This window comes from Schistocerca piceifrons, chromosome 4 (assembly GCF_021461385.2).
Source record: "Schistocerca piceifrons isolate TAMUIC-IGC-003096 chromosome 4, iqSchPice1.1, whole genome shotgun sequence".
NCBI classification, from domain to species: Eukaryota; Metazoa; Arthropoda; class Insecta; order Orthoptera; family Acrididae; genus Schistocerca; species Schistocerca piceifrons.
Genome location: NC_060141.1, coordinates 316367019 through 316392821, shown reverse-complemented (window position 1 = coordinate 316392821; position 25803 = coordinate 316367019). Strand labels below are relative to the sequence as shown.

Genomic DNA, 25803 nt, shown 5'->3' with positions numbered 1-25803 from the left:
TCTTAAGTTGAAAGCTGAAAAGGGGCCACAGGCAGCACTAAAGTTTTTTTTCCGGGCGCACAACGTCAATGGTCATTAGCGCCCTGACTACTCTAAGAATGCACCGCGAGGCACAAGTTGACAACAACAACTAAAAGGGAAAACACAATAAAAGACAGACTGACAGGCATAAGATTAAAACAACATCATCAAATGTCCTTAGCGAGGTTTGTCAAATTGATAAAACAAAGAACACGAGCAGCTGCTCGTGGGTCATCCGCTAAAATGGCATCTAAACTATTAGGCAGGTTAAGATCGAGGCGCAGTGTGGTAAGATCTGGACAGGACATTAAAATATGTCTAACCGTCAGCAAGTGCCCACATGGGCAGAACGGCGCCGGCGCAGCTGTCAGCAGATGGCGATGGCTGAACTGGCAGTGTCCAATTCTTAACCTTGCTAAAACGACCTCCTCCCGCCGAGAAGGGCGTGAGGAGGACGTCCAAGCCACGGGAAGAGGTTTTAAGGCCCGAAGCTTGTTGTCGGTAAGTGCAGCCCAATCGGCATGCCACAGCGACACAACGCGCCGACAAATGACCCTGCTAAAATCGGACGAAGGGACACAACAAGAAGCTGTCCGAGGCTGGAGGACCGCAGCCTTGGCCGCGGCATCTGCAGCTTCGTTCCCAGGGATACCGACATGGCCAGGAACCCACATAAAGCTAACCAGCGTACCGACGTCCACCAGCTGCTGAAGAGAGCGTTGGATCCGGTGTACGAAAGGGTGAACCGGGTACGGATCACTGAGGCTCTGGATGGCGCTCAGGGAATCTGAGCAGATGACATAAGCAGAATGTCGGTGGCGGCAAATGTAAAGAACAGCCTGGTAGAGGGCAAAGAGCTCAGCTGTGAAGACCGAACAATGGCCATGGAGCCGGTATTGGAAACTTTGTGCCCCGACAATAAAGGAACACCCGACCCCATCATTGGTCTTAGAGCCATCTGTATAAATGAAAGTCATGTTGTTGAACTTCGAACGAAGTTCCAAAAAACGGGAGTGGTAGACCGAACCGGGGGTGACCTCTTTTGGGAGCGAGCTGAGGTCGAGGTGAACGCGGACCTGAGCCTGGAGCCAAGGTGGCGTGCGGCTCTCGCCCACTCGAAAGGTTGCAGGGAGTGAAAAATGAAGGTGTTGAAGGAGGCGACGAAAGCGAACTCCAGGGGGTAGCAAGGCAGAGACATACAACCCGTATTGAAGGTCAAGAGAGTCGTCAAAAAAGGAACGATAAGACGGATGGTCGGGCATTGACAGTAGCCGACAGGCATACCGACAAAGCAGTATATCGCGCCGGTAGGTGAGTGGCAATTCGCCAGCGTCAGCATGAAGACTCTCTACGGGACTGGTATAAAATGCTCTGATCGCAAGTCGTAAACCCCGATGTTGTATGGAGTTGAGGCGGCGTAAGATGGATGGCCGTGCAGAGGAGTATACGAAGCTCCCATAATCCAGCTTGGAGCGGACGATCGACCGATATAGACGAAGTAGGACGGTTCGATCCGCTCCCCACGACATACCACTGAGAACAAGGAGGACATTTAAAGAACGGGTACAACGGGCGGCCAAATATGACACATGTGGAGACCAGCTAAGTTTCCTGTCAAAGGTAAGGCCTAAAAATTTGATTGTCTCCACGAGTGGGAGAGCAACGGGACCGAGTCGTAAGGACGGTGGGAGAAACTCTTTGTAGCGCCAGAAGTTAATACAGACCGTCTTCTCGGCAGAAAAACGGAAGCCATTGGCGACACTCCAGGGGTAAAGACGGTCAAGAGAACGCTGAAGACAGCGCTCCAGGACACGTGGACACTGCGCGCTGCAATAGATGGTAAAATCGTCCACGAAAAGGGAGCCTGATACATCAGCTGGGAGGCAATCCATTATTGGATTGATCGCGATGGCGAAGAGAGCGACGCTCAAAACTGAGCCCTGTGGCACCCCATTCTCCTGGCGAAAGGTGTCGGACAGGACAGAACCCACACGTACCCGAAACTGTCGATCCATTAAAAAGGAACGAATAAAAAGAGGGAGGCGACCGCGAAAGCCCCATGTATGCAGGGTGCGGAGAATGCCCGCCCTCCAACAGGTGTCGTAAGCCTTCTCCAAATCAAAGAACACAGCCGCGGTCGGGCGCTTCCGCAAGAAGTTATTCATAATGAAGGTCGACAAGGTAACCAGATGGTCAACAGCAGAGCGGCGCCTTCGAAATCCACATTGTACATTGGTAAGTAGGCGTCGAGACTCTAGCAGCCAAACCAATCGAGAGTTAACCATTCGCTCCATCACTTTACAGACACAGCTGGTAAGCGAGATAGGTCGATAACTGGAAGGCAAGTGCTTGTCCTTCCCCGGCTTAGGAATCGGGACAACAATAGACTCGCGCCAGCATGCGGGAACATGTCCCTCAATCCAGATGCGATTGTATGTACGAAGAAGAAAACCTTTACCCGCAGGAGAAAGGTTCTTCAGCATCTGAATATGAATAGAATCAGGCCCTGGAGCGGAGGACCGTGATCGGCCAAGTGCGGTTTCGAGTTCCCGCATGGTGAATGGGGCATTATAACTTTCACAATTCGAGGAGCGGAAGTCAGGTGGCCTAGCCTCCTCTGCCTGTTTGCGGGGGAGGAAGGCAGGGTGGTAATGAGCGGAGCTCGAAACCTCAGCGAAAAAGCGGCCGAAGGCATTGGAGACAGCCTCAGGGGCCACAAGGACTTCATTCGCGACCTTCAAGCCAGAAACTGGGGAGAGGACCTTAGTGCCAGATAGCCGGCGCAGGCTACCCCAGACAACAGAAGGAGTAGAACTGTTGAAGGTGCTTGTGAAAGCAGCCCAGCTGGCTTTCTTGCTTTCTTTAATAATACGACGACACTGAGCACGTAATCGTTTATAATTACTACAATTCGCCATTGTAGGGTGGCGTTTAAAGGTGCGTAAAGCACGTCGACGAGCACGTAAAGCGTCTCTACATGCTGCGGTCCACCAGGGGACCGGTACGCGATGTGGAGAAGAAGTAGGGTGAGGGATGGAATATTCAGCAGCAGCGAGAATGACTTCCGTGAGGTGTGCGACCTGACGATCGCAGCTTGTGAAGGTTTGATCCTGAAAGGTCGCCCGGGAAGAGAAGAGCCCCCAGTCTGCCTTGGAGATGGTCCAACGAGAGGAGCACGGAGAAGGAGTATGCTGCAGGAGATGGATAACACACGGGAAGTGGTCGCTCGAATATGTATCAGCAAGTGCATACCACTCAAACCGGCGTGCAAGTTGGGGAGTACATATAGAGAGGTCTAAATGGGAATAGGTATGAGATGTGTCCGAAAGAAAAGTAGGGGCGCCAGTATTGAGGCAGACAAGATTGAGCTGGTTGAAAAGGTCTGCTAACAAGGAGCCCCTCGGGCAGGATGCTGGAGAGCCCCAAAGAGGATGGTGGGCATTGAAGTCTCCAGTTAACAAAAATGGTGCAGGTAGCTGAGCAATAAGTTGCGTCATGTCTGCCCTGGTAACGGCAGATGACGATGGAGCATAAACGGTACAAAAGGAAAACGTAAAAGTGGGGAGAGTAATGCGGATGGCAACTGCCTGCAGGCCGGTGTGCAACGTGATGGGATCGTAGTAAATGGCAACACGAATGTGCATTTCGTGGAACTGTTTCAGCGTCACGATCGGCCTCATCTTAATATAGCCGTCAGGCGTAATAACATGAGACTTGGGGGTGCGCTGATGACAGAAGGCATGAGTCACATTTCAGTGGTGTCGGTGGAGTCTATCAGTAGGACGGGTTTCACTAGACATGGCCTGCACCTCAACAGGTATGGGAAGGGGAGGTTGGCAAAACTTATAGGTGACAGCATAGGTGGGGGTGGTGGGATCACTCATGGGAAAATTCCGGTAGTTGTGGGTGTTAGAGCTGTACCTTTTTTAGATTGAAGTCAGCTGATAGGTATTCCTGCTTAAGGGAAGTCTCTCTAACAAAGAAACCACTTTCTACAAAGCTTGGGTATCCGATTAATGAGGGAATTAGTATATTTCATCAAAATATACAAGGTATTCGAGATAAAGTTAGTGAACTGCTTATAGATGTTGACTCTGAAATTATTGGTATATCTGAACACTTCTTAAATAAGGAGATAATTCAGAGGCTTCCTTTACCAGGATACAGGTTGGCTGGCAGCTTTTCTAGGAGCTCTTTGCGGTGTGGGGGAGTAGCCATGTATGTGAAAAACGGTATCCCATTTGAGTCAATTGATGTTTCAAAGTACTGCACTGAAAAGGTGTTTGAATGTTGTGCAGGTGTGGTTAAATTTAGTGGAGCTAAACTTCTTACTGTTGTTATTTATAGATCCCCAGACTCCGATTTCACAACATTTTTGCTAAAGCTAGAGGAGGTTCTTGGTTCACTTTATAGGAAATACAAAAAGTTAGTTATATGTGGTGACTTCAATATTAATTGTATAAGTGATTGTGCAAGGAAAAGGATGCTGGTAGACCTCCTTAATTCATATAATCTTATGCAAACCGTATTCTTTCCAACGAGAGTGCAAGGGAACAGTAGAACAACCATAGACAATATTTTTGTTCATTCGTCATTATTAGAAGGGCATTCTGTTAGCAAAAAGGTGAATGGCCTTTCAGATCATGATGCACAAATTTTAAGTCTAAAAGATTTTTGTGCTTCAACACATGTTAAATATAGTTACCAACTTTTTAGGAAAGCTGATCCAGTTGCTGTACAGACTTTTGTAAACCTTATCAAGGAACAAGATTGGCAAGATGTTTATAGTGCTGATACAGTAGACGATAAATATAATGCTTTCCTCAAGACTTTTCTCGTGCTCTTTGAAAGTTGCTTTCCGTTAGAACGTTTAAAACAGGGTACTAGCACAAACAGGCAGCCTGGGTGGCTGACTAAAGGGATAAGAATATCTTGTAGAACAAAGTGGCAATTATATCAAAACGTTAGAAACAGTCAAAATCTAAATGCAGCAGCCCATTACAAACAGTATTGTAAGGTGCTTAAAAAAGTTATTAGGAAGGCAAAAAGTATGTGGTATGCAGATAGAATAGCTAAGTCTCAGGATAAAATTAAAACCATATGGTCAGTCGTAAAGGAAGTGGCTGGTCTGCAGAGACAGGTCGAGGATATAGAATCAGTGCGTAGTGGGGATGTCCGTGTTGCTGATAAGTCGCATATATGTACAGTACTTAATAATCACTTTCTGAATATAGCAGGTGAACTAAATGGAAACCTAGTCCCAACAGGGAATCATATAGCGCTCTTAGAAAAAAGTGTTCCGAGACTGTTACCTGAAATGCTCCTCCATGATACTGACAAGAGGGAGATTGAGTTAATAATTAAATCACTAAAGACCAAGAACTCTCATGGATATGACGGGGTATCTAGCAGAATACTGAAGTATTGTTCCACGTATATTAGCTCAGTACTTAGCCATATCTGTAACTTTTCCTTTAGCAGTGGTCGGTTTCCTGACCGATTAAAGTACTCGGTAGTGAAGCCACTTTATAAAAAGGGAGACAGGGATAATGTTGACAATTATAGACCTATTTCTATGCCATCGGTGTTTGCTAAAGTTATCGAGAGGCTTGTATATACAAGGTTACTGCAGCATTTAAATTCACATAATTTGCTGTCAAATGTACAGTTTGGTTTTAGAAATGGCTTAACAACTGAAAATGCTATATTCTCTTTTCTCTGTGAGGTTTTGGACGGATTAAATAAAAGGTTGAGAACGTTAGGTGTTTTCTTTGATTTAGCGAAGGCTTTTGACTGTGTTGACCACAAAATATTACTGCAGAAGTTGGAACATTATGGAGTAAGGGGAGTAGCTTACAATTGGTTCGCCTCCTACTTTAAGAACAGAAAGCAGAAGGTAATCCTCCGCAATATTGAGAGTGGTAATGATGTTCAGTCCCAATGGGGCACTGTTAAATGGGGCGTTCCCCAAGGGTCGGTGCTGGGGCCACTGCTGTTCCTTATTTATGTAAATGATATGCCTTCTAGTATTACAGGTGATTCAAAAATATTTCTGTTTGCTGATGACACCACCTTGGTAGTGAAGGATCTTGTGTGTAATATTGAAACATTATCAAATAATGTAGTTCATGAAGTAAGTTCGTGGCTTGTGGAAAATAATTTGATGCTAAATCACAGTAAGACTCAGTTTTTACAGTTTCTAACCCACAATTCAACAAGAACTGACATTTTAATCAGACAGAATGGGCATGTTATAAGCGAGACGGAACAGTTCAAGTTCCTAGGCGTACGGATAGATAGTAAGCTGTTGTGGAAAGCCCATGTTCAGGATCTTGTTCAGAAACTAAATGCCGCTTTATTTACCATTAGAACAGTATCTGAAATAAGTGACATTTCAACACGAAAAGTAGTATACTTCGCATATTTTCATACGCTTATGTCATATGGTATTATTTTTTGGGGTAATTCTTCTGATTCAAAAAGGGTATTTTTGGCTCAAAAACGGGCTGTTCGAGCTATGTATGGTGTAAGTTCGAAAACCTCTTGTCGACCCCTATTCAATAGTCTGAGAATTTTGACATTGCCCTCACAGTATGTATTTTCTTTAATGTCGTTTGTTGTTAGCAATATTAGCTTATTCCCAAGAGTTAGCAGCTTTCACTCAGTTAATACTAGGCAGAAATCAAATCTGCATGTGGAATGCACTTCCTTGACTCTTGTGCAGAAAGGAGTGCAGTATTCTGCTGCATCCATTTTCAATAAGCTACCACAAGAACTCAAAAATCTTAGCAGTAGCCCAAACACTTTTAAGTCTAAACTGAAGAGTTTCCTCATGGCTCACTCCTTCTATTCTGTCGAGGAGCTCCTGGAAGAGATAAAAAATTAAGCAAATTCCAGTGTTACATTCTTGATTTTCTTTATTTAAACTAACGACTTGTTTCATTTTATGTGTTTCTACAATCGTGTTATAATTTCATGTATTGACTCGTTCCATGACCATGGAGACTTCTCCTAAATGTGGTCCCATGGAACAATAAATAAATAAATAAATAAAATAAATCATCCCGGACCAGCAACATAACCCCTCCATGAGCTGGGATACCTACCACAGGGGGTAGGTCAAAACGCACAGAGGTGTAGTGCGCCAAGGCAATTTGATCGCATGGGCGTAGCTTCGTTTCCTGGAGGGCTACGACGAGCGGACGATGCAAGCGGAGCAGCAACTTCAAGTCCTCTCGGTTGGAGCGAATGCTGCGAATATTCCAGTTAATAAGTGCCGTCGTAAGAAAAGGAAGATGAGAGAAGGGGTCACCTCGAAGGCCGCTTAGGGCCTGGCTTCGAGCGAGCACTGCCGCCGCTAGCAGGAGGCGGACAGTCATCGTCCATGGGGTCCAGAGGGTCATCGGCCATCTCGGGAGGATGGCCGGGAGGGGGAGCTTCCTCCGCCGGTGAACGGCCAGATGTTCGGCTACCAGCGGTGCGGCCAGGCGAAACGGATGACGGCCTGGGGCAGCAACCGCTGGGTGGCGCAGGAGAAGAAAGGCGCCGCGGCGGAGAAGGAGAACTGTGCTTCCTATGCGCCTTTTTAGAAGGACGTTTGGTGGAAGTACCGGTCGAAGGCTGGGAGGTCGAGGGACGGAGGAAGTCTGCACGGGACGGTTCCTTCTTGAAGGCCCGTGCATCTGACTTCGGGGTCTTCGACTGAGCAGAAGCTGAGGAAGTGGCTGGTGTCTGTGGGGTGATGGGAGGAAGAGGAGACGTCGACCGGGCGATCTTAGCACTGGCCGAACGGACGACCGTGGTGCTGAAGGTCAGATCGCATGTCTGGGTTGCTACCTCCCGGGTAGTCCGAGGAGAGGCGAGGACAGTGCTGTATTTCCCCACTGGGAGCAGCGTGGGCTTCCTACTAGCCAATAGCTTGCGAGCAGCCGAGGTGGACACTTTCTCTTTGACTCGAATTTCCTGGATACAGCGTTCTTCCTTATAGACAGGACAGTCGCGGGAGGATGCGGCATGGTCACCCTGACAGTTCACACAACGAGGAGACGGAGGTGGACAGTCACCCTCATGGGCATCCCTGCCACAAGTGACACATTTAGCCGCATTGGAGCAAGACTGTCGAGTGTGATTGAAACGCTGACACTGGTAGCAGCGCGTAGGTGTCGGGACATAGGGGCGAACAGAAATAACCTCGTAGCCCGCCTTGATGCGCGATGGCAGCTTAACACTATCGAAGGTTAAGAAAAGTGTCCGGGTCGGTACAAGGTCATTGTTGACCTTTTTCATGACCCGATGGACAGCCGTCACGCCCTGCTCAGCGAGGAAAGATTGAAGCTCCTCGTCAGTCAATCCGTCGAGAGAGCTACTATAGACTACACCACGAGACGAATTCAAAGTTCGGTGGGCCTCCACCCGGACAGGGAACGTGTACAGGAGTGTGGCCCGAAGCAGTTTTTGTGCCTGAAAGGCACTCTCAGTTTCCAGTAATAAGGTACCGTTACGCAACCTGGTACAAGATTTGACAGATCCGGCTATGGCATCTACGCCCTTCTGGATAACGAAAGGGTTGACAGAGGAAAAATCCTTTCCGTCCTCAGATCGAGAAACTACGAGGAACTGTGGGGCAGGCGGTAGTACTTTTGTCACTGTTGGCTGGTCACGTTTCCGTTTGTGGGTCAAAGTCGAAAGCGATGGAGTAGAATCCATTGCGGAGGAATCCCCCATGATTGCCAGCGTCTCCGATGGCGCGCTCCTTCCTTGTGGGGACCCTCTCAGAGGGCACTCCCGCCTTAGGTGAATGTTTACACCTCAGGTCACACCTCCCGAGAAACAGACGGAGGGACCAATCGGCATGGTCAGAAGGTATCAGCTCAGGCAATCACCCCTCCCCGGGCCTGGCCTTTACCAGGGGGTACGCGCGTGCCTTACATGTCTACCCAGGGCGGGGACTTACGCGTTACCCCGTCACCAGCTACGCGTGCGAACGCGTGGGTCGGCCTTCAGACACGCACAGGGAGGAAGGAAGAAGAGGAAAAAGAAGAGAGAGGGAGAAAGAGGACAGACTGTCTCAAACGCCGAGGCGGAGACCAGAGAAGGCAAGGAGAAGAAGGCAATGAGAAGGCAATGAGAAGGCAAGGAGAAGAAGGCAATGAGAAGGCAAGGAGAAGAAGGCAATGAGAAGGCAAGGAGAAGAAGGCAATGAGAAGGCAAGGAGAAAAAGGCAATGAGAAGGCAAGGAGAAGTCAAGGGAAAGAGTAAGGAAGACAGTGAAGTAGAGAAGAGCAAAGAAAGGAACCAACAAAAGGAAGGAAGAAACGAGAAGTGAAAAACCAAAAAGACCACGATTATAGGTCGTGAAACCGTCCGTCTCCGGACGCAGGCGCTAACTACCCCCGTGAGGGGGATGGACTCCTTTTAGTCGCCTCTTACGACAGGCAGGAATACCTCGGGCCTATTCTTACCCCGGACCCGCAGGGGTAGGCACTAAAGTGGTAGGAGTACAGTCATTGAAGGGAGACAGATCAAGGTAGCAAAGAAGCTGGTCAATCAGAAAGCCCCTACCAGATGAAGTGGGTTGGTGGGCACAGAAATATCCCAAGTATGAGAAAATAGAGGAAAAGCTGTTGGATTAAGGAGGTCATTTCAAGGTACATGGCATGCCTAGAGGTACATAAAACTAACAAGTGGTGATTCCAGGTGCTGTTTGCACTCAAGCTGCTATTGATTCCCACCTGGTAAGGAGTGAAATCCAGTCACTGACATCAATATGAACAAACAGACCCCTCCAGATGCTCTATTGGGGACAGTATGATTCCGAAGGAATCAACAGCAACTTCTACGAGTTGGAGAATAGTTGCCCATTACATTTGTTTCTAGGAGAGTAACATAGATTTAAAAATAGGAGAAAATTAGTTGTTTTTGTTATTGTGGCAGATGACAGTTATATGTATTGAAGTTCCAGTAGTAGTAGTAGTAGAGGGGTTTTTGGGCGCACGACATCAAGGTCTTCAGCACCCGTTCAGTAACATAGTGAGACGGGTGTCAAGAAAAATCCCAGAACAGGAATATAAAACAGAACATAAAACACGGGTAACAATCGTTGAAAAATATGTGCTCACCTACACCGAAGCGTGGGATGAAGCAGGGTGCCAGCAGTAAAACATGGACAACACAGGAAAAAAATGATAGAGGGAGCTAAAACAATGTAGCAGATGGAAGTCGCTGGCTGACCGCAAGGAAAAAAGGGAGGAGTCAGCCACTCTGCAATACATTAAAACCTCCAGCCTAAACGTTTAGGCCAGAGTCCACACATCACAAAACTTAAAAACCCTAGACACACACGTCTCATTAGCTAAAACAGAAGGCAGATCCCCATCAACTTGTGCTTCTGCCCTTGCATCACGGTATAAAATGCAGTCTGTTAAAATGTGCCGGACAGAGATGTGCACACCACAAGCACCACAAAACGGAGGATCTTCCCGCCGTAATAAAAAGCTATGTGTGAGAGGACAGTGCCTGATCCGAAGACGTGTGAGGGCCACCTCTTCCCGCCTGAGCAACCGGCAGGAGGAACGCCACAGCCGAGTGGTTGACTTTACCAACCGCAGTTTATTGGCCGTCACCGCCAGCCATTCGTCCTCCCATAACTCCACGCACTTCCTGTGGAGTGCAGCGATGACTGACTGCAAGGGGATAGGACACTGGACCACATCCTGCTCTCTGTAGGCCTCCTTGGCCGCCCAATCAGCCTGTTCATTGCCCCATATTCCAACATGACAAGGCACCCAGCAGAAGAATACCTCTTTACCCCGCCGTTGGAGCAATTACAGTTGGTCATATATCAGCTGGACCATCTGCTCGGTCGGGTAGAGGTTCTGCAGTGATTGTAAGGCACTAAGAGAATTGGAGCAGAGAAGAAATCGATCGCCCCGAACATGATGCATCTGCTCCAGTGCCTTCACGATCGCGTGGAGCTCCGCTGCGAAAACGGTATATTCAGCAGGGAGGCGAATCCGGGTAACATGATCAGGAACAACACAGAACAGCCAAGGAAATTCTCCTGTTTGGAGCCATCAGTGTAAACGACAGTGAAACCGTGATGCACATTGAAAATGTTAAAAAACAGAGACTGGAATGTAAAATCTGGTGTGCCATCTTTCTTAAAATGAGTCAAATTTAAAATAAGTTTGGGTCTCCAGAGGAGCCAAGGTGGAGATTTGCTCCAACCGCGACGTAAAACACTAAGACCAGCCATAGACATTGCAGCGAGGCAATCCTGTGCGCGAATCCCATAGGACTGCGTCGCACGTTGCCGGTTATGAAATAACCATGCCAGAGGAGGATGAGCAACGGTATGGTATGCAGGTGTGTATGGTGCGGACAAAGCTTTATACGCCTGGCGTACCGTAAGTAGCCGTCACCGCATATGAAGTGGCGGTACACCAGCCTCTGCACAGAGGCCTGGTATGGGGCTAGTTCGGAATGCCCCAGTGGCCAACCGAAGCCCTTCATGGTCCAACATCTTTAAGTAAGAAGGCCTCGCAGGCCCATACACCGTGCACCCATAATCGAGCCGAGATCGCACAAACGCCCTGTAAAACTGGAGCAGACAAGTCCTGTCAGCTCCCCATGTACTGTGGCTAAGACATTTTAAAACACTTAAAGCCTGAAGCGACCGCCGTTTCAGGTCTTTAAGATGAGGTAACCATGTGAGCTTCGAGTCAAAAATAAGCCCCAGAAATCTCACCATGTCTTTAAAAGTAAGAATAGTGTCCCTCATCCTCAACTCAGGAAAGGTTAAAAATCGAACGAGAACGGTTAAAAAGAACACATACAGACTTCTCGGTGGAAAACTTAAAACCACTCGTCTGCGCCCAGTCATCCAAACGTCTAATAGTAAGTTGCAACTGACGCGTTGTCGTTGCAAGGCTTGAAGACGAGCAAAACAAACAAGGAACACTGGACAGGACTTTTCACTATGGACGTAATGCTATTAACAGCGATGGCAAAGAGTCACACTTGAAACGCTACTCTGAGGGACACCATTCTCCTGCTCAAAGCGATCAGACAGGACACCAATTCGGTATCTAAAATATCGTTGCGAGAGGAAAGACTGGATAAAAAGAGGAAGAGAACCACAAAAACCCCATTCGTGAAGTTGCTCCAGGATGAGATGCCTCCAAGTGGTATCGTAGGCCTTCTCGATGTCGAAAAATACACCTAGAAGGTGATGACGGTGTAGGAAAGCTTGTTGTATAGCCGCCTCCAGGAGGGCAAGGTTATCGAAGGTGGAACGAAACCTCCGGAACCCACACTGAAAGCGACTAAGGAGTTGCCAGGATTCTAACATCCAGACAAGACGGCGGTTGACCATCCGCTCCAAGGTCTTCCCCATGCAACTAGTGAGGGCAACACTACGGTAGCTACTCGGGCTTGTGCGGTCTTTCACAGGTTTTAAAAAAGGAATTAGAACTGCCTCACGCCACACGTCAGGAAAGAGACCCAACGCCCAAGTGGCATTAAAAAGTGCGAGGAGGATTTCTTTGTTGCGCACTGTGAGGTGCCATAGCATACTGTAATGGATCTTGTCGTGACCAGGGGATGTGTCACGAGCTCCAGACAATGCAGAGTCCAGCTCCCACATAGAAAATTGGCAGTTGTAAACTTCATGAGAGGTGGACTGGAAGTCCAGACTACATCTCTCAACAACGGCTCTATGGCGCTGGAAACCTGGATCCTGACTGGTTGTTGCAGTAACTGTCGCAAAATACGCTGCCATAGTCTGGGCAATGTCTCGCGGATCCGTGTGGAGAGTGCCGTTATTCATTACAGCAGCTATGGGGCACCTCCCTCCTCTGCCAGAAATTCTCCTGATGGTCTCCCACACAATGGAACTTTTGGTGGAACGATTAATGGTGTTCAGGAACTGTTGCAATGACCTCTTCTTGTTCTCACGAATAATGCGGCGACATCTTGCCCTCGCCACCCGAAAGGCTGCAAGATTCTCAGCAGTCGGCCGACACTTGAACCAACGCAGAGCCGCATGCCTGGTCCTGATTGCAGAGCAGCATTCGGCACTCCACCAAGACACAGGTGGCCTCTTCCGGTAGCCTGTGGAATGGATGCTGCAGCGGCGTGGTGGACCGTGTTGGTAATATGATCCACTCACACCTCAACATTCGCACAGTGTTTGAATTGGGCCAACTGGCTATAAGTGTCCAGTCAGCTCCACTGAGCACCCATCGTGGTGGTCTCCTTTCGGGGCCCACGCCATCTGGCAGGTGAATCCAGATTGGGAAATGATCACTGCCGTGCAAGTCAGCGACCACTTCCCAGTGAGCACTGGCGGCAAGAGCTGGAGAGCAAAGCGAGAGATCAATGGCAGAGAACGACCCAGTCGCTGTGCAGAAATGAGTACTCTGTCCTCCATTGAGCAAGTAGGCACAGGATGACAGGAGAAGCCTCTCAATTGCTCTACCCCTGGGGCAGGTAATTGCAGAGCCCCAAAGCACATTGTGGGCATTAAAATCACCACAAATAATGAATGGCTGGGGGAGCTGTGTAAGAAGGTCGGTGAGGGCCGCTTCATCAAGTGCATCATGTGGGGGCAAGTAAAGCGAACATACAGTCAATGGATGACGCACGTGCACGGACACAGCGACGGCCTGTAAAGTCGTCGTAAGTGAGAGAGGCGAGGAGTGGTAGTCCGTCCTGACGAAAATACCTAGGCTGCCTCTAGCTCTCTCCCCACGCAGGTCGTCCGTTTTGTGGAGTGTATAGCCTCGTATCTCAGGGGAGTATGATGGATGGAAATACGTCTCCTGGAGACATAGACACAGTGGTCTACCCTGAGAGAGTAGACGAAGTTCCTCCACATGCGTCCTGAACCCTTGCAAGTTCCACTGAAGTATGGGAGCCATCTATGTTGGGGGTAGCACCTTCATCCTGTCTCTCCGACGGGGCGGGGAGACCGGAGCAGGTGGAGAGGCAGGCGTGGGACAAGATGATTGCCCCATACATACATCGTATTCCATCAACTCTGGGGAAGAGTCAGATGAAGCCTCACGTAAAACAACATCCGCATGGTCAGATGGTTTACCACAGGATTTGACCCGCTGTTGCTGCTGTACAGGAGCTTTCTGTGGTTTGGTGGGCTTTGGAGGAGCCGATGTGGGAGTGGTAATTGGCGCACTGGCCTTGAGAACAGCCTCAGCTGTTGGAGGCGCCAGGGGCTCGCCCAAGTTCGCCACTGTACCTTTGGCTGCCGTTCGAGTAGGGGCTACTGGCTCTGAAACACTGGCTGCGTTGCAAGTGCACTGACAGCTGCAGGTGTTAGTGCCAACACTCACCACCTCGGTCTGCATTGAGGCATCGACTTTTGGAGTAGGCTTCTGAACCAGGGATGCAAAAGATGTAGCAAATGTGGGAGGTTGCATCGACTTTTAGATCTTCTTGGCCTCACCATAGGGGATAGGCTTGGTTGTTTTTATTTCCTGGACTTTGCGTTCCTCTAAAAATATTCGGCAGTCCCTACTCCAAACAGGGTGGTTCCCAGAGCAATTAATACATTTAGCTGGAGACGAGCAACCAACTCCTTCATCAGCAGCCTTACCACAGTTTCCACAAGTCGCTTCGCCTTTACATCCTAAGGTGGTATGCCCAAAACACTGGCATTTAAAACAGCGCATTGGGGTCGGGAAATACGGCCTCACACTAAGGCGAAGGAAGCCAGCTTTAACATGTTCAGGAAGTTTCGTGCTACTGAAGGTCAGAATAAAGGAGTCGGATTTGACAAGAGTGCCATCAACCCTCTTCATGATGTGTTGGGCATCAACGATACCTTCCGGAGCCCACTCACGTTGCAGTTCTTCCTTGGGAATGTCAACTAGATCCCGGCATGTCACAACACCTTTGCTATAGTTCAAGGTGCTGTGCAATTCAGTGTCTACAGCATACTCTCCAAGGCATTTAGCAGATTGGAGGTTAGTTGCTTGCTGGGAAGTGGAAGTTTCCACTAGCAAGATCCCATTATGTAAGCGCTTCACCGATTTTAAGGAACCACAGATTCCCTCCAATCCCTTTTGTATATAGAAGGGCGAAACCTTTTCGAAACTACCCTTCTTCCGTTTCACAATGAGTCGGATTACCAGAATGCATTCTGTTACCTAAGACTGGTCTTGTCAAAGAAGTGCCAGAGTCAGGGGGACTGACTGCACGAGCCCTCTTAAGAGACTGGGAGTGAGAACCTTCCAGTGGCCCACCCTTTCCGCTGGGAGGAAGAAAAGAGGATTGCGAAGGATCCATCTCGGTCCCACGAGCAGCTAGGGAACTACAAGTCCACCTAGACAGAGCCCCGCGTGCCTAGGTAAGCCTTATACAACTGAGGTGCGGCAGGTTCCCCAGAGGTTGCCCGTTAACGACTGTTCCACCTCAACAGCCATGCATCTCATCAGTGCGCAGCACACCTTGAGATTGAGGGGTTGTTTATAGAGGTTTATTCCATCCTCGCGATCCGGGCGGTCAAGCCAAGATCCCCACTCCCTGAGACACACAACATTCCACCGCCGCACCACGCGGTGGTCGTTTAAGTATGCCCAGAGCTTACGGTGACAGGACTGGTGGCGCTTACCAGTCCCCAGCTCAGGAACCCCGGGGTCGCCAAGCCCGTACCCAGCATATGAATGCTGAGCCCCTGGGGGCTGAAGTTCCTGGTTAGGCACAAAGGGGCCAGGGGGTAGGTAACACCCGAGGATCACTGTCACCTGTGGGGGAGGGAGTGAGATATGGGTTCAATGGGGTAGGGTCACAGAAGTAGCCTTCTCTTGAGGTTCTTTTTCTTTTTCACAACTTTTGGCACTTGAGAATCTTATGAGATCTTGTCTGCATTGGTGTAGCACTGTAAGAAGAGCAGGCAGCCCTGAAAATTGCAGTTCGTGGTTCTTTCAGCCACTGACTGGCATCAGTTTGCAGATCTGTGGATTTTTGGGGAGAGAATTCCTGAAAGGGAGGATTGTTAATAGTAGACACCAGGAAAGGATGTTGCTTCTTCAGCAGGATGCAATGAGTAGAGATGGTGCTACAGAAACCACAAGAGAAAAAGGACTATCACAGCATATTCAAGTTTGTGTGACTACCGGAAATAGATGCTGAGGGACTAAATATGCCAGGTACCACCATTGACCTAACCATGATAGTGGCACAAGTCTATATCAATGAGTTTGGATACAAACTAGCTTCAAAATACAAGTAATGATCTGTGACCTTCAATTCACTGACGTTCCATTCCTTGATTAGGATAGCACACTTTGGGGATCAGGGATGGTGATCATTCCCACAGCAGACACATGGTAGTGCACATGATGTATGTTCATGAAGTAATCACCCATAGTGCCCACCAATCAGGTGTTACATACACCAGGAAGACATACTCCTGAAGCACTAGCATTTAAAGCACTGCATTATAGTTGTGAAACACAGTTTCACACTTAATTGGTAAACTATGATTTTAACCTTTTGTGAAAGCAAATCCCCCTCAAAAATATGGATGAGTGCAGCAGCGTCAATATTGCTATCTGGTCTGCCGCAATGTACACAATTTACAAAGTGGATCCCTTGCCTCTCCAAGTGTTTGTGTAGGTCATCTGTCTGCAGTATTGGATCCTGATGAAAAATTCATCGCTGCATTTAGTTTCTCATAGTGTGTGATGGTAACAGGTACATCAAGTTTTTTACAAGAGAGTAATGTCCAAGACTAGGTAGGATTTCTCATCTTAATTGAGGCACAACCACTTCATAATTTACTCAGAGCTGACACTACACCAAACTCATTTTCAACATACTCCATAAAGAAAACTGGGCTTGTAAAGAGACAAGACCATCTGTCTGTTCAGGTATAGACCATGAACTGTAGGTATTAAGTGTCAAAGTTGCTAGGTTTTGTTTTCCTTCCATGGTGCAGCCAATAAGGGAAAGTTCCTCGGGTCATAACGATATCCAACAAACATGTGGGGACCAAACATAAGTTAACCAAAATAAGTGGTGTAAGATAAAGTGAACAAAGTGGGAAAAGCCATAAGCAACATCAAAGTTGCCGATAATACTAGTATAGCTATAATTGTACATGATGTTTTTCAGAAAATCATTACGTAGTTCTCTGCAAATGGGCTCTCATTAAACTTTGACAAAACACAGTACCTACAGTTCCGCACAGTATATGGAATGACACCATTAATAAATACAGACTTCAATCAGAAATCGGTAGGCCTAGCTAAGTTAGAATATACAAAATTTCTAGGTGTATGTATCGATGAGAGGTTGAACTGGAAAAAATACACTGAAGATCTTCTGAAAAGTTTGAGTTCAGCTACTTATGCTATTAGGGTCATTGCAAATTTTGGTGATATACATCTCAGTAAATTAGCTTACCACACCTATTTTCATTCTCTGCTTTCGTATGGCATCATATTCTGTGGTAACTCATCATTGAGTAAAAGAGTGTTCATTGCACAAAAGCGTGTAATCAGAATAATTGCTGGAGCTCATCCAAAATCATCCTGCAGACACTTATTTAAAAAGCTAGAGATCTTCACTGTAGGCTCACACTATATTACGTTCACTTATAAAATTTGTTATTAACAATCTGAACAAATTCAAAAGTATTAGCGGTGTACATGGCTACAACATGAGGAGGAGGAGAAAGGATGATCTTCACTAATCAAGATTAAATCTAACTTTGGCTCAGAAGGGGGTAAATTATGCTGCCACAAAAGTCTTTGGTCACTTACCTAATAGCATCAAAAGTCTGACAGATAGCCATATAGCATTTAAAAGGAAATTAAAAGAATTTCTTAATGGCAACTCCTACTCATTAGATGAATTTTTGGATATAACTCTAACCATAATTTATTAGTTATAAAATACATACTAAAACTAAAGCAACTGAAGAGAAATGGTGGAAAATTGAGTGGATGGAGCCTGGATAAGTTTACGAATTTCAAAAGGTGGGTTAGGCAACAACTAATTGAAAGAAAGGAAAGAAATGGAATCCAATAGAAGATTAAAGGGTAGCACTGAGAGATGAATCAACGAAGCTAGCAGAGTGAGGAGGGGGGGGGAGTGAGGAGGGGGTGGGGGAGTGAGGAGGGAGGGGTGGCGGGAGTGAGGAGGGAGGGGTGGAGGGAGGGGTGGCGGGAGTGAGGAGGGAGGGGTGGCGGGAGTGAGGAGGGAGGGGTGGCGGGAGTGAGGAGGGAGGGGTGGCGGGAGTGAGGAGGGAGGGGTGGCGGGAGTGAGGAGGGAGAAGGGGGGAGTGAGGAGGGAGAAGGGGGGAGTGAGGAGGGAGAAGGGGGGAGTGAGGAGGGAGAAGGGGGGAGTGAGGAGGGAGAAGGGGGGAGTGAGGAGGGAGAAGGGGGGAGTGAGGAGGGAGAAGGGGGGAGTGAGGAGGGGCAAAGCACCAGCAGAATCATTTAACAACAAGTACAGTGTTAAATTTGATTGACTGGAGGAGAAAATATAAAAATTAAGCAAATGAAAGGGGGCAAAACTGAAGATAGATGCCTAAAAATCAATTGGAAGAAGGTGCAATATGGCAAAGTAGGAATGGCTACAGAAGAACTACATATCTCCAGATTTATACATGACTAAGGAAAATTTAGATGCTACATGAAAGAAATTTAGGAATATGGGAAGCAGCAGTCTGTAGTGTAGATTCAAAGGATTACATAAGAATGTGTAAACAAAAGAAACTTTTAAACAATTTATGGAAAGTAGATGAAGAAATGATAAGTAGAATACAATACTGCAAGAAAAAATTGACAGTGCTGAAAACCATACCAAGCACCTGGAGCAGACAACTACTTTTAATTATTAAGATTCTTCTGTTCCTGCTGATATGTAGGATACTTTAGGCAGGTAGAATAATCTAAGATCATAAGAATAACATAATTTTCTCAATACCAAAAAAAAGCAAGTACTGAAAGGTGTGAGTGTTACTGAATATCAGTTTAATAAATTATTATTGCAAAATACTACCATGAATAATTTACAGGAGAAGGGAGAGACAGGTGGAAGCCAGTATCAGGGAATATAAGTTAGCGATCATAGGAACAGTCAAGATAATACCAACTATGATATATCTTAGAAAGTATGTTTAAGGAAAATAAACCAACATCAAAAGAATTTTTATCTTTAGAACAAGTTTTAGATTATATGAACTCCAATATACTCTTTGGAACTCTGAAGAAGAAGAAGAAGAAGAAGAAGAAGAAATCGTCTGTCCAAAGACAGTCTTTTCATCAAACTACTTCATAAATTTCTTCTCTCTTTAATTTGATTCAGTACATCTTTAACAATTATCCAATTTGTCAACCTCAGCTTCAGCATATTTCCATTACATCACATTTCAAAAGCTAATCTCCAATTATCTGAAATTGTTTATTTCTACACCTCAACCCCCCCCCCCCCCCCCCCGCAAGTGCACGTGCACACACTATACACACTTATCAATATTTACATTAATTGTTAATGTATCCTTTTTCTGAAAATCTTTTCTTGCTCTTGCAAGCCATTTTACATTATCTCTGCTTCAGACATTGCCAGTTATTTTGCTCCTCTAATACAAAAATTCATTTCATAATCTAATGCTCTCTGTATCATCTGATTTAATTTGGTGACATTTCACTAGCCTTGTTTAGTTTTGTTGTTGGCAGTAAACCTCAAAGACTTTACAAAATAGGCTTATTTCCTGTCTATTGATCACTGCTTTTTTATTATTTCATGACCAGTTTTGGGCAATGTCACCCACTTTCAGATATTTTCTTGTGGTTACAGAAAAACCAATCTTAATGGAACTATCAGTTTCACTTTTTTTATAACAGTACACTCAGTTTTTATTTCTTCAGCCTTGAAATTTCTTCTTTGTTTCCTTTAGTGCTAGCTCAATGTTCTGTCCCATTCTCAATTGGTCCCTCCCTTTCACATCCTTTGATTCTTATAACCACAACCCAGTTTCCGTATGAGTTTTAGATTATTTCGCTCACTGTATTTTATCCATGATAATTTCAGAATTTTAAAAAGTGGAGTCTACTCAAAATTATTAAAAGAACTCTAAATGTATAAATACTATAAATGTGGCTTTGCCTTCTTCAGCCTAATATGTCACAAGGTCAGTACAGACTTGCATTTATCTGCACTTCTCTGGAATCCAAACTGATATTCCCACAAGCTGGCTTCTATCAGTGGTTTAATCATCCTGTAATTAATTCATGTTACTGTGCTACCATGCTGGAGGTTGGGTGCAGAGAAATCTAATACTCTCATGGGGTGAAAGAGGACAGAGAGAACTGAAGAAGATGACATATCCTGCAAAGTTTCCTCACCCAAATAGTTGAATCGCAGGTGGAGATGCAAAGCCATGTCAAAAGATTCAGGAGATCGAATCTAAGGGTACTATGGTTAACTCGTGCACCATGTAAGGCATCCTTCCCCACATGGCCTGCACTTCTGTAGAGTTTTGATAGTGGCAGGTCAAGCCATAGAAGGGGACCCGAACTCATAGGGCCGAAAAGTGAGAGACTCCTTTTAGTCGCCTCTTACGACAGGCAGTAATACCCCGGGCCTATTCTAACCTCCGAACCCACAGGGGGAGAACTTCAGATAGGAATATCAACTATGTAGGAAAAGACAGATCGCTATTTACAGTAAAGAAATCGCATTAAGTTACAAAAAAGCACAGTTAAAAGACACTTGCAACAAGCTTTTGGCCATAGCCTTCATCAGAAAAAGAGAAAAAAAAACATTCATATATACAAGCAAGCACACCTCATGCACACATGACCGCTAACTTCAGCAGTTCAAGAGAGAATGGCATTCTGGCCCAATGTGCTGGAGTTGGCAGTCATGTTTGTGTGGGGTGTGCTTGCTTGTAAGTAAGAATGGTGTGCGTTTCTTTTGCTGATGAAGGCTGTGGCCAAAAGGTTTTTATAAGTGTCTTCATTGTGCTTGTCTGCATCTTAACAAGTGTTCTTTACAGTAAGTAGCATTATTTTTTCCTACATTGTTAACTTACTACCATGACTTATTAAAGTGACAATTTGGTTAAACACACTCCTGTCTGTGACTGCTTCTTTTGGCATTGAGATTATTACAACCTTTAAGTCTGACTTTACTTCACCTGTCTCGTATACTGCATACCAAGAGGAAGTCTTATGTTTGTTTCACTCAAAAAACTTAATAATTCTGAGGAAATTTCATCTAGTGTGGATGCCAAAATGTTTTGACTTTTGTCTCCCTGTCAAGTTCTTGCAAAATCTAAATCTCCCAACTCATCTTCTATTACTTCCCCTTCATTTTCCACATATTGCTTATTTTCTTTGTAAGCTCTTCTGTACATTTCTGCATTTCCCTTCTTTGCTCAGTACTGGCCTACGGTGAGGTGTTGACATTCATACAGCTGCTTCTCTATTAGCAAAAAGAGTCATTTTCCTACAGGTAACATCTATGTTTATCATTTCATCAATTTAATTCTATTTCTCTTGTGTTACCCAAGGAATTTTCCTGACCTTGTCTTTTGATCTATTTGATCCTCTACTGTCCTCACTATTTCATTTCTCGAAGTTGCCTATTCATCTTCATTGTTCCATTTGAAATTCTTTATAACCAATTATTCTTTCACCTTATCCAGGTCCCACCATCTTAGTTTCCCAACTTTCTGCAATTTCTTCATTTTTATCTGCATTTCTTAATCAACAAATGAGGGTCAGAATTTACTTTTGCCCCTGGCAATACTTGCAGCTTAAAATATGTTTCCTAGATGTGCTGCTCTGTGATGTTGTATCAGAAACTACCATCAAAAGCAGAATAAATGGCAGTATAATCAAGACCTGTCCAGTAGAAAGTTCAAGAGTGATGTTGCCCCACCGCAGAATCTTGTGGTGACAAAGTGATCTGTAACGCAGCATGAAATCTCCATCTTCATTCCATATTTAATACATTATCCATCATTCATAACAAACTGGAAGTGAAGTCAAAAGAGCTGTATGATGAAATTAAAAAAAAGTCTCCAAACAGTATTTTGAAGAACATTACATAAACATTCAAATATGATAATTGAAATTCCTGGTAGAATGTAAATAATTTAGGAGAAAAGTGCTGGAATGTTTCAGTTCTACAGCTTTACTTGTATGAGGGATTGTGTTGAGTAGAGTGGGGAAGGGGAGAAATGGGGCAGGGAGTGGAAGGAAGGTTTGAAGTATGGTGACTGACAGATGGGAGGGAGCCAGCGTGTGCAAAGGTTAGGAATGCAGGAGGGAGAGGTGATAGGTGGAAGAAGTACGAAAGCAACATGGGCACTGGCGATGTTGAATTAGCGCAGCACATAGAGGAGTGGATTTGGAGGGGGCAGCAGAACAGAAGAAGGGGAGAGTGGGGAAGAGGGCTTGAGCGTAGGATGCATGAAGGCTTGGTCCTCGGGTTGGGTGGTAGCAGAGATTGAGGCAAGGAGGAGTATGGGAACACAGGATGTGTCACAATGATAAGTCCCATCCACACAGTCCACAGCAGCTGTTGTTGGAGAGGAGGCGGCAGATGGCACAGTCTGTGAAACAGCCACTGAAATCCAGATTGTTGCTCCCAGCAGAGAATTCCTCCAATCTTGGCCGCATTTGGGCAATGGCCTTTCATTGAGGTCAACAGTTGGTTAGCAGTCATGTTCAAATAAAGTGCCGTGCAGAAACTGCGACAGCCCCAGTACTGCCTCTAGATGGGATACAATAAGCCAGTAATGGAACTGGAGTAGGATGTTCTGGCTGTATGTCCCTAACAGGTCCAACCTGAGCCAGACAGAGGGTTTGGTGTAGTTAGGAAGGTTTCCACTAGATCTGTTTGTACACCTTACCCTCAGAGGAGTAATTATATGTAAAATTTAATTAGTTAGATGATAAGGAATGAGATGCTGGATTTGGGGTCTGAAGGACGTTACAAAAGGTAGTGTTTGAAAGTGGCAAGGTCACAGGCATGGAGGATTTAGAGCAAGGGGAGGCAGTGGCAACAGTGATGAGTAAGGATCCTGGAGGTAATAGGGTGTCTACGTAAATCATTACAAGAAGACAATAAAGAGTAAATACCATGCAGGTATTTTTCTGTTTAACAGTGTACAATATGAACCAACACAGATTTTTTCTATTTTTCAATATTATGTTTCTGAATTTACATTACAATTTTAGTTATTCACACACAAAAGTGCATTGAGTTTGAAGCAAATGTTACAGACAGTGAATTGGGTTCTTGGGCTATGCTATAGACCTCTCTGTTATCACAACCTTCATTTATTTTTTCTTTTAACCACTTTTGCAACTTGTTCCAGACCTCAGGCTAAGCTATATACCATCATGTTACCATAATCAAGAGTTAAGACGAGAACACCATGCCAGCCCCAACAGTCAGTAATTTTAACCCCTGACGATGGAGATGGCCACCGAAAGCCTAAGTGTTTTCTTCTAATTTGAAGAGTTCTCGGGTATCCGACCAGGTAGTGTCGTAATTTCTCCACAATATTTCGGCAGACGTACATGCTGCCATCTTCAGGTTGTTCCTGTGTCAGGAGAAATTACGACACTACCCGGTTGGATACCCGAGAACTGTTCAAACTGGTTACGCCAGGAAAACTTCAGATTGTTTTCTTCTAAGTGACAGAGCTGGCAACCTGAAGAGATTTTATTGAAGTTTAGAGGAAGTGGGATGAGGAGATGGTGAGTTGGTGCATTCATTCATCCATCGTGTTCTATAGACCTCCAAGAAGAATCTTCAAGGATGTGGACCAAATCAAAATATACATTAACATAAGATGAAGACATCATAAAAACTTAAACTGTAGGCCTACACTGTGTTAACAAGTTACTATCACTATTTTTACAGTCATAAATACCAAGTCCTATTTATATTACAGTATTGCCCTGCAGCTTCATGCTACAGCTACTTGTCATGCAGCTGTCATCTCATTCCCTGGATTTAAATCAATAATTTGTGAGGAGAATGAACTGAAGAACACGTAAGTAGAAAATTTGCCTTGGCAGATAAACAGAAGTAACATTCAAAATACACTGTTATAAAATTTACTTAAAATGCAAAAGTGCAAAGCCACAGCAAGCAGCATGCATGTTCTTAAAATGCAAAAGTGCAAACCCACAGCAAGCAGCTGGCAGCATGCCTGTTGGGGAATAATGTAATTCATGTGCTCTTGCTGAGAAGGGAGACAAGAAAATTTAGAGAATAAACTTCAGTTTTTTTAGTCCCGTCATGAACTGAATAAAGCAATTTTAGACACGTTTTGTAATTTAAGGAACTGATTACAAAGAAAAGAAGGTTCCATGAACATACCTTGCAACTGATTTATTTCATATAGCTGCACAGGGACTATAATATGATAAGTATGTTTTTGTGGTGTAGGTTGGCAGTCCAGTCAGCAACTTGGATAAATACAGCCTTTTTTCCCAAATGTAAAATATGGGCAAGAGTTACTCAAAACTACTACGACTTATAATATCTTTTATAGCCGTCACATTTGTTGACAAATTCTGTATGTACTGGGTAACTTTAATAGACCAGGATTTAATATTGCGATTTCAATCATATTTTCCGTTTTGGAACCTTAATTGCAATCAGGAAGAAAACGGATTTAAAAAGGTTGCAGAAGTCGCAAATTAATGTCAGTACTCCACAACACGGCAGGTGACGATACGAATGAATGGGCAACATTCGTTATTTTATTTAAAACCTTTGACATACTCAGCCGGTTAAGAAATGAGAGGGCGTGACAGTGTTAAAATGAGTGTGTCAGCCGACAGATTAAGGAGACGTTCAACGTTTTATGCATATTGACATTAACAATTCGTTTCCTTTGAAACTTCTGACGCACTTCTTCCCGTCAATTGCCTAGAAGAAAGGCATGTGGCTCCAACCTGACGATCGGATAGTCTAAAGAAATAATATTCTCTGTGGTGCGATTTGCAGTTGCCTATAGCGAAGGATAAACGTGATGTGATATGATTAAGTTCCACAAAAAGAGGCCATCGAAGTCTGTATCCTACCACCATTCAAAACGCAAACGAGACAAAAACATTACAAATAATTCTTCAGCTTATACCAAACACTATACGTTAATAAATAGTTTTAATGTTTTCACGCAAACGAGACAAAAACATACTATAAATAATTCTTCAGCTTATACCAAACACTATTCGTTAAGAAATGGTTTTAATGTTTTTAAATCATTTAAGAGCGTAAATGAAAATATAGGGCAACATCCATACGTCACTTATTCGACGTATAATTAATCAAAACAGGCCCTTACTAAACACTACCTTTCTAAATACAAGTGTGAACAACAAACCTGTGCACATTCTATACAGCTCAGTAATATTAAGCACCAACAAATTACTGTTCTACACAACATTTGAAATAGCTGAACAGTTCTCGCTATTCTCTAATCCCCAATCATAACACTTTGCACAGCAGCTGTCATACGCCTTCCTATTCCCACAGATTATACTTCTAGCGCACAGAGATTTAAGCCGAGTTCGCACACACAAAAGGTGTCCACAGATGTGGGCATACTGCAGTTGCAACGCTGTTGTGGGTGAACTTAAAAGTTTTTAGTGGCGCAACTTAAAGGACGCAACCACAAAAAGTTCAACTTGGTTGTACTGTATTCCGCCACTTTTCTTCCACCACTATCCCCTGGTGACATATTTCGAAACACGAGCATTCTGTCGCAGTTATCGTGAAGTAATT

At 45.2% G+C, this 25803-nt stretch overlaps 1 protein-coding gene across 1 annotated transcript in view; it reads right to left on the bottom strand.

Moving 5' to 3' along the window:
• The window catches only part of LOC124795521 (uncharacterized protein CG1161), a 46337-nt gene extending 20742 nt beyond the window's left edge, over positions 1-25595 (bottom strand). The window contains exon 1 of the mRNA XM_047259592.1: positions 25403-25595. Within this exon, the coding sequence (XP_047115548.1) occupies positions 25403-25465 (63 nt within the window). The 5' untranslated portion in view covers positions 25466-25595. The remainder of the gene's footprint in view (positions 1-25402) is intronic.
• Between the last annotated feature and the right edge of the window lie 208 nt (positions 25596-25803).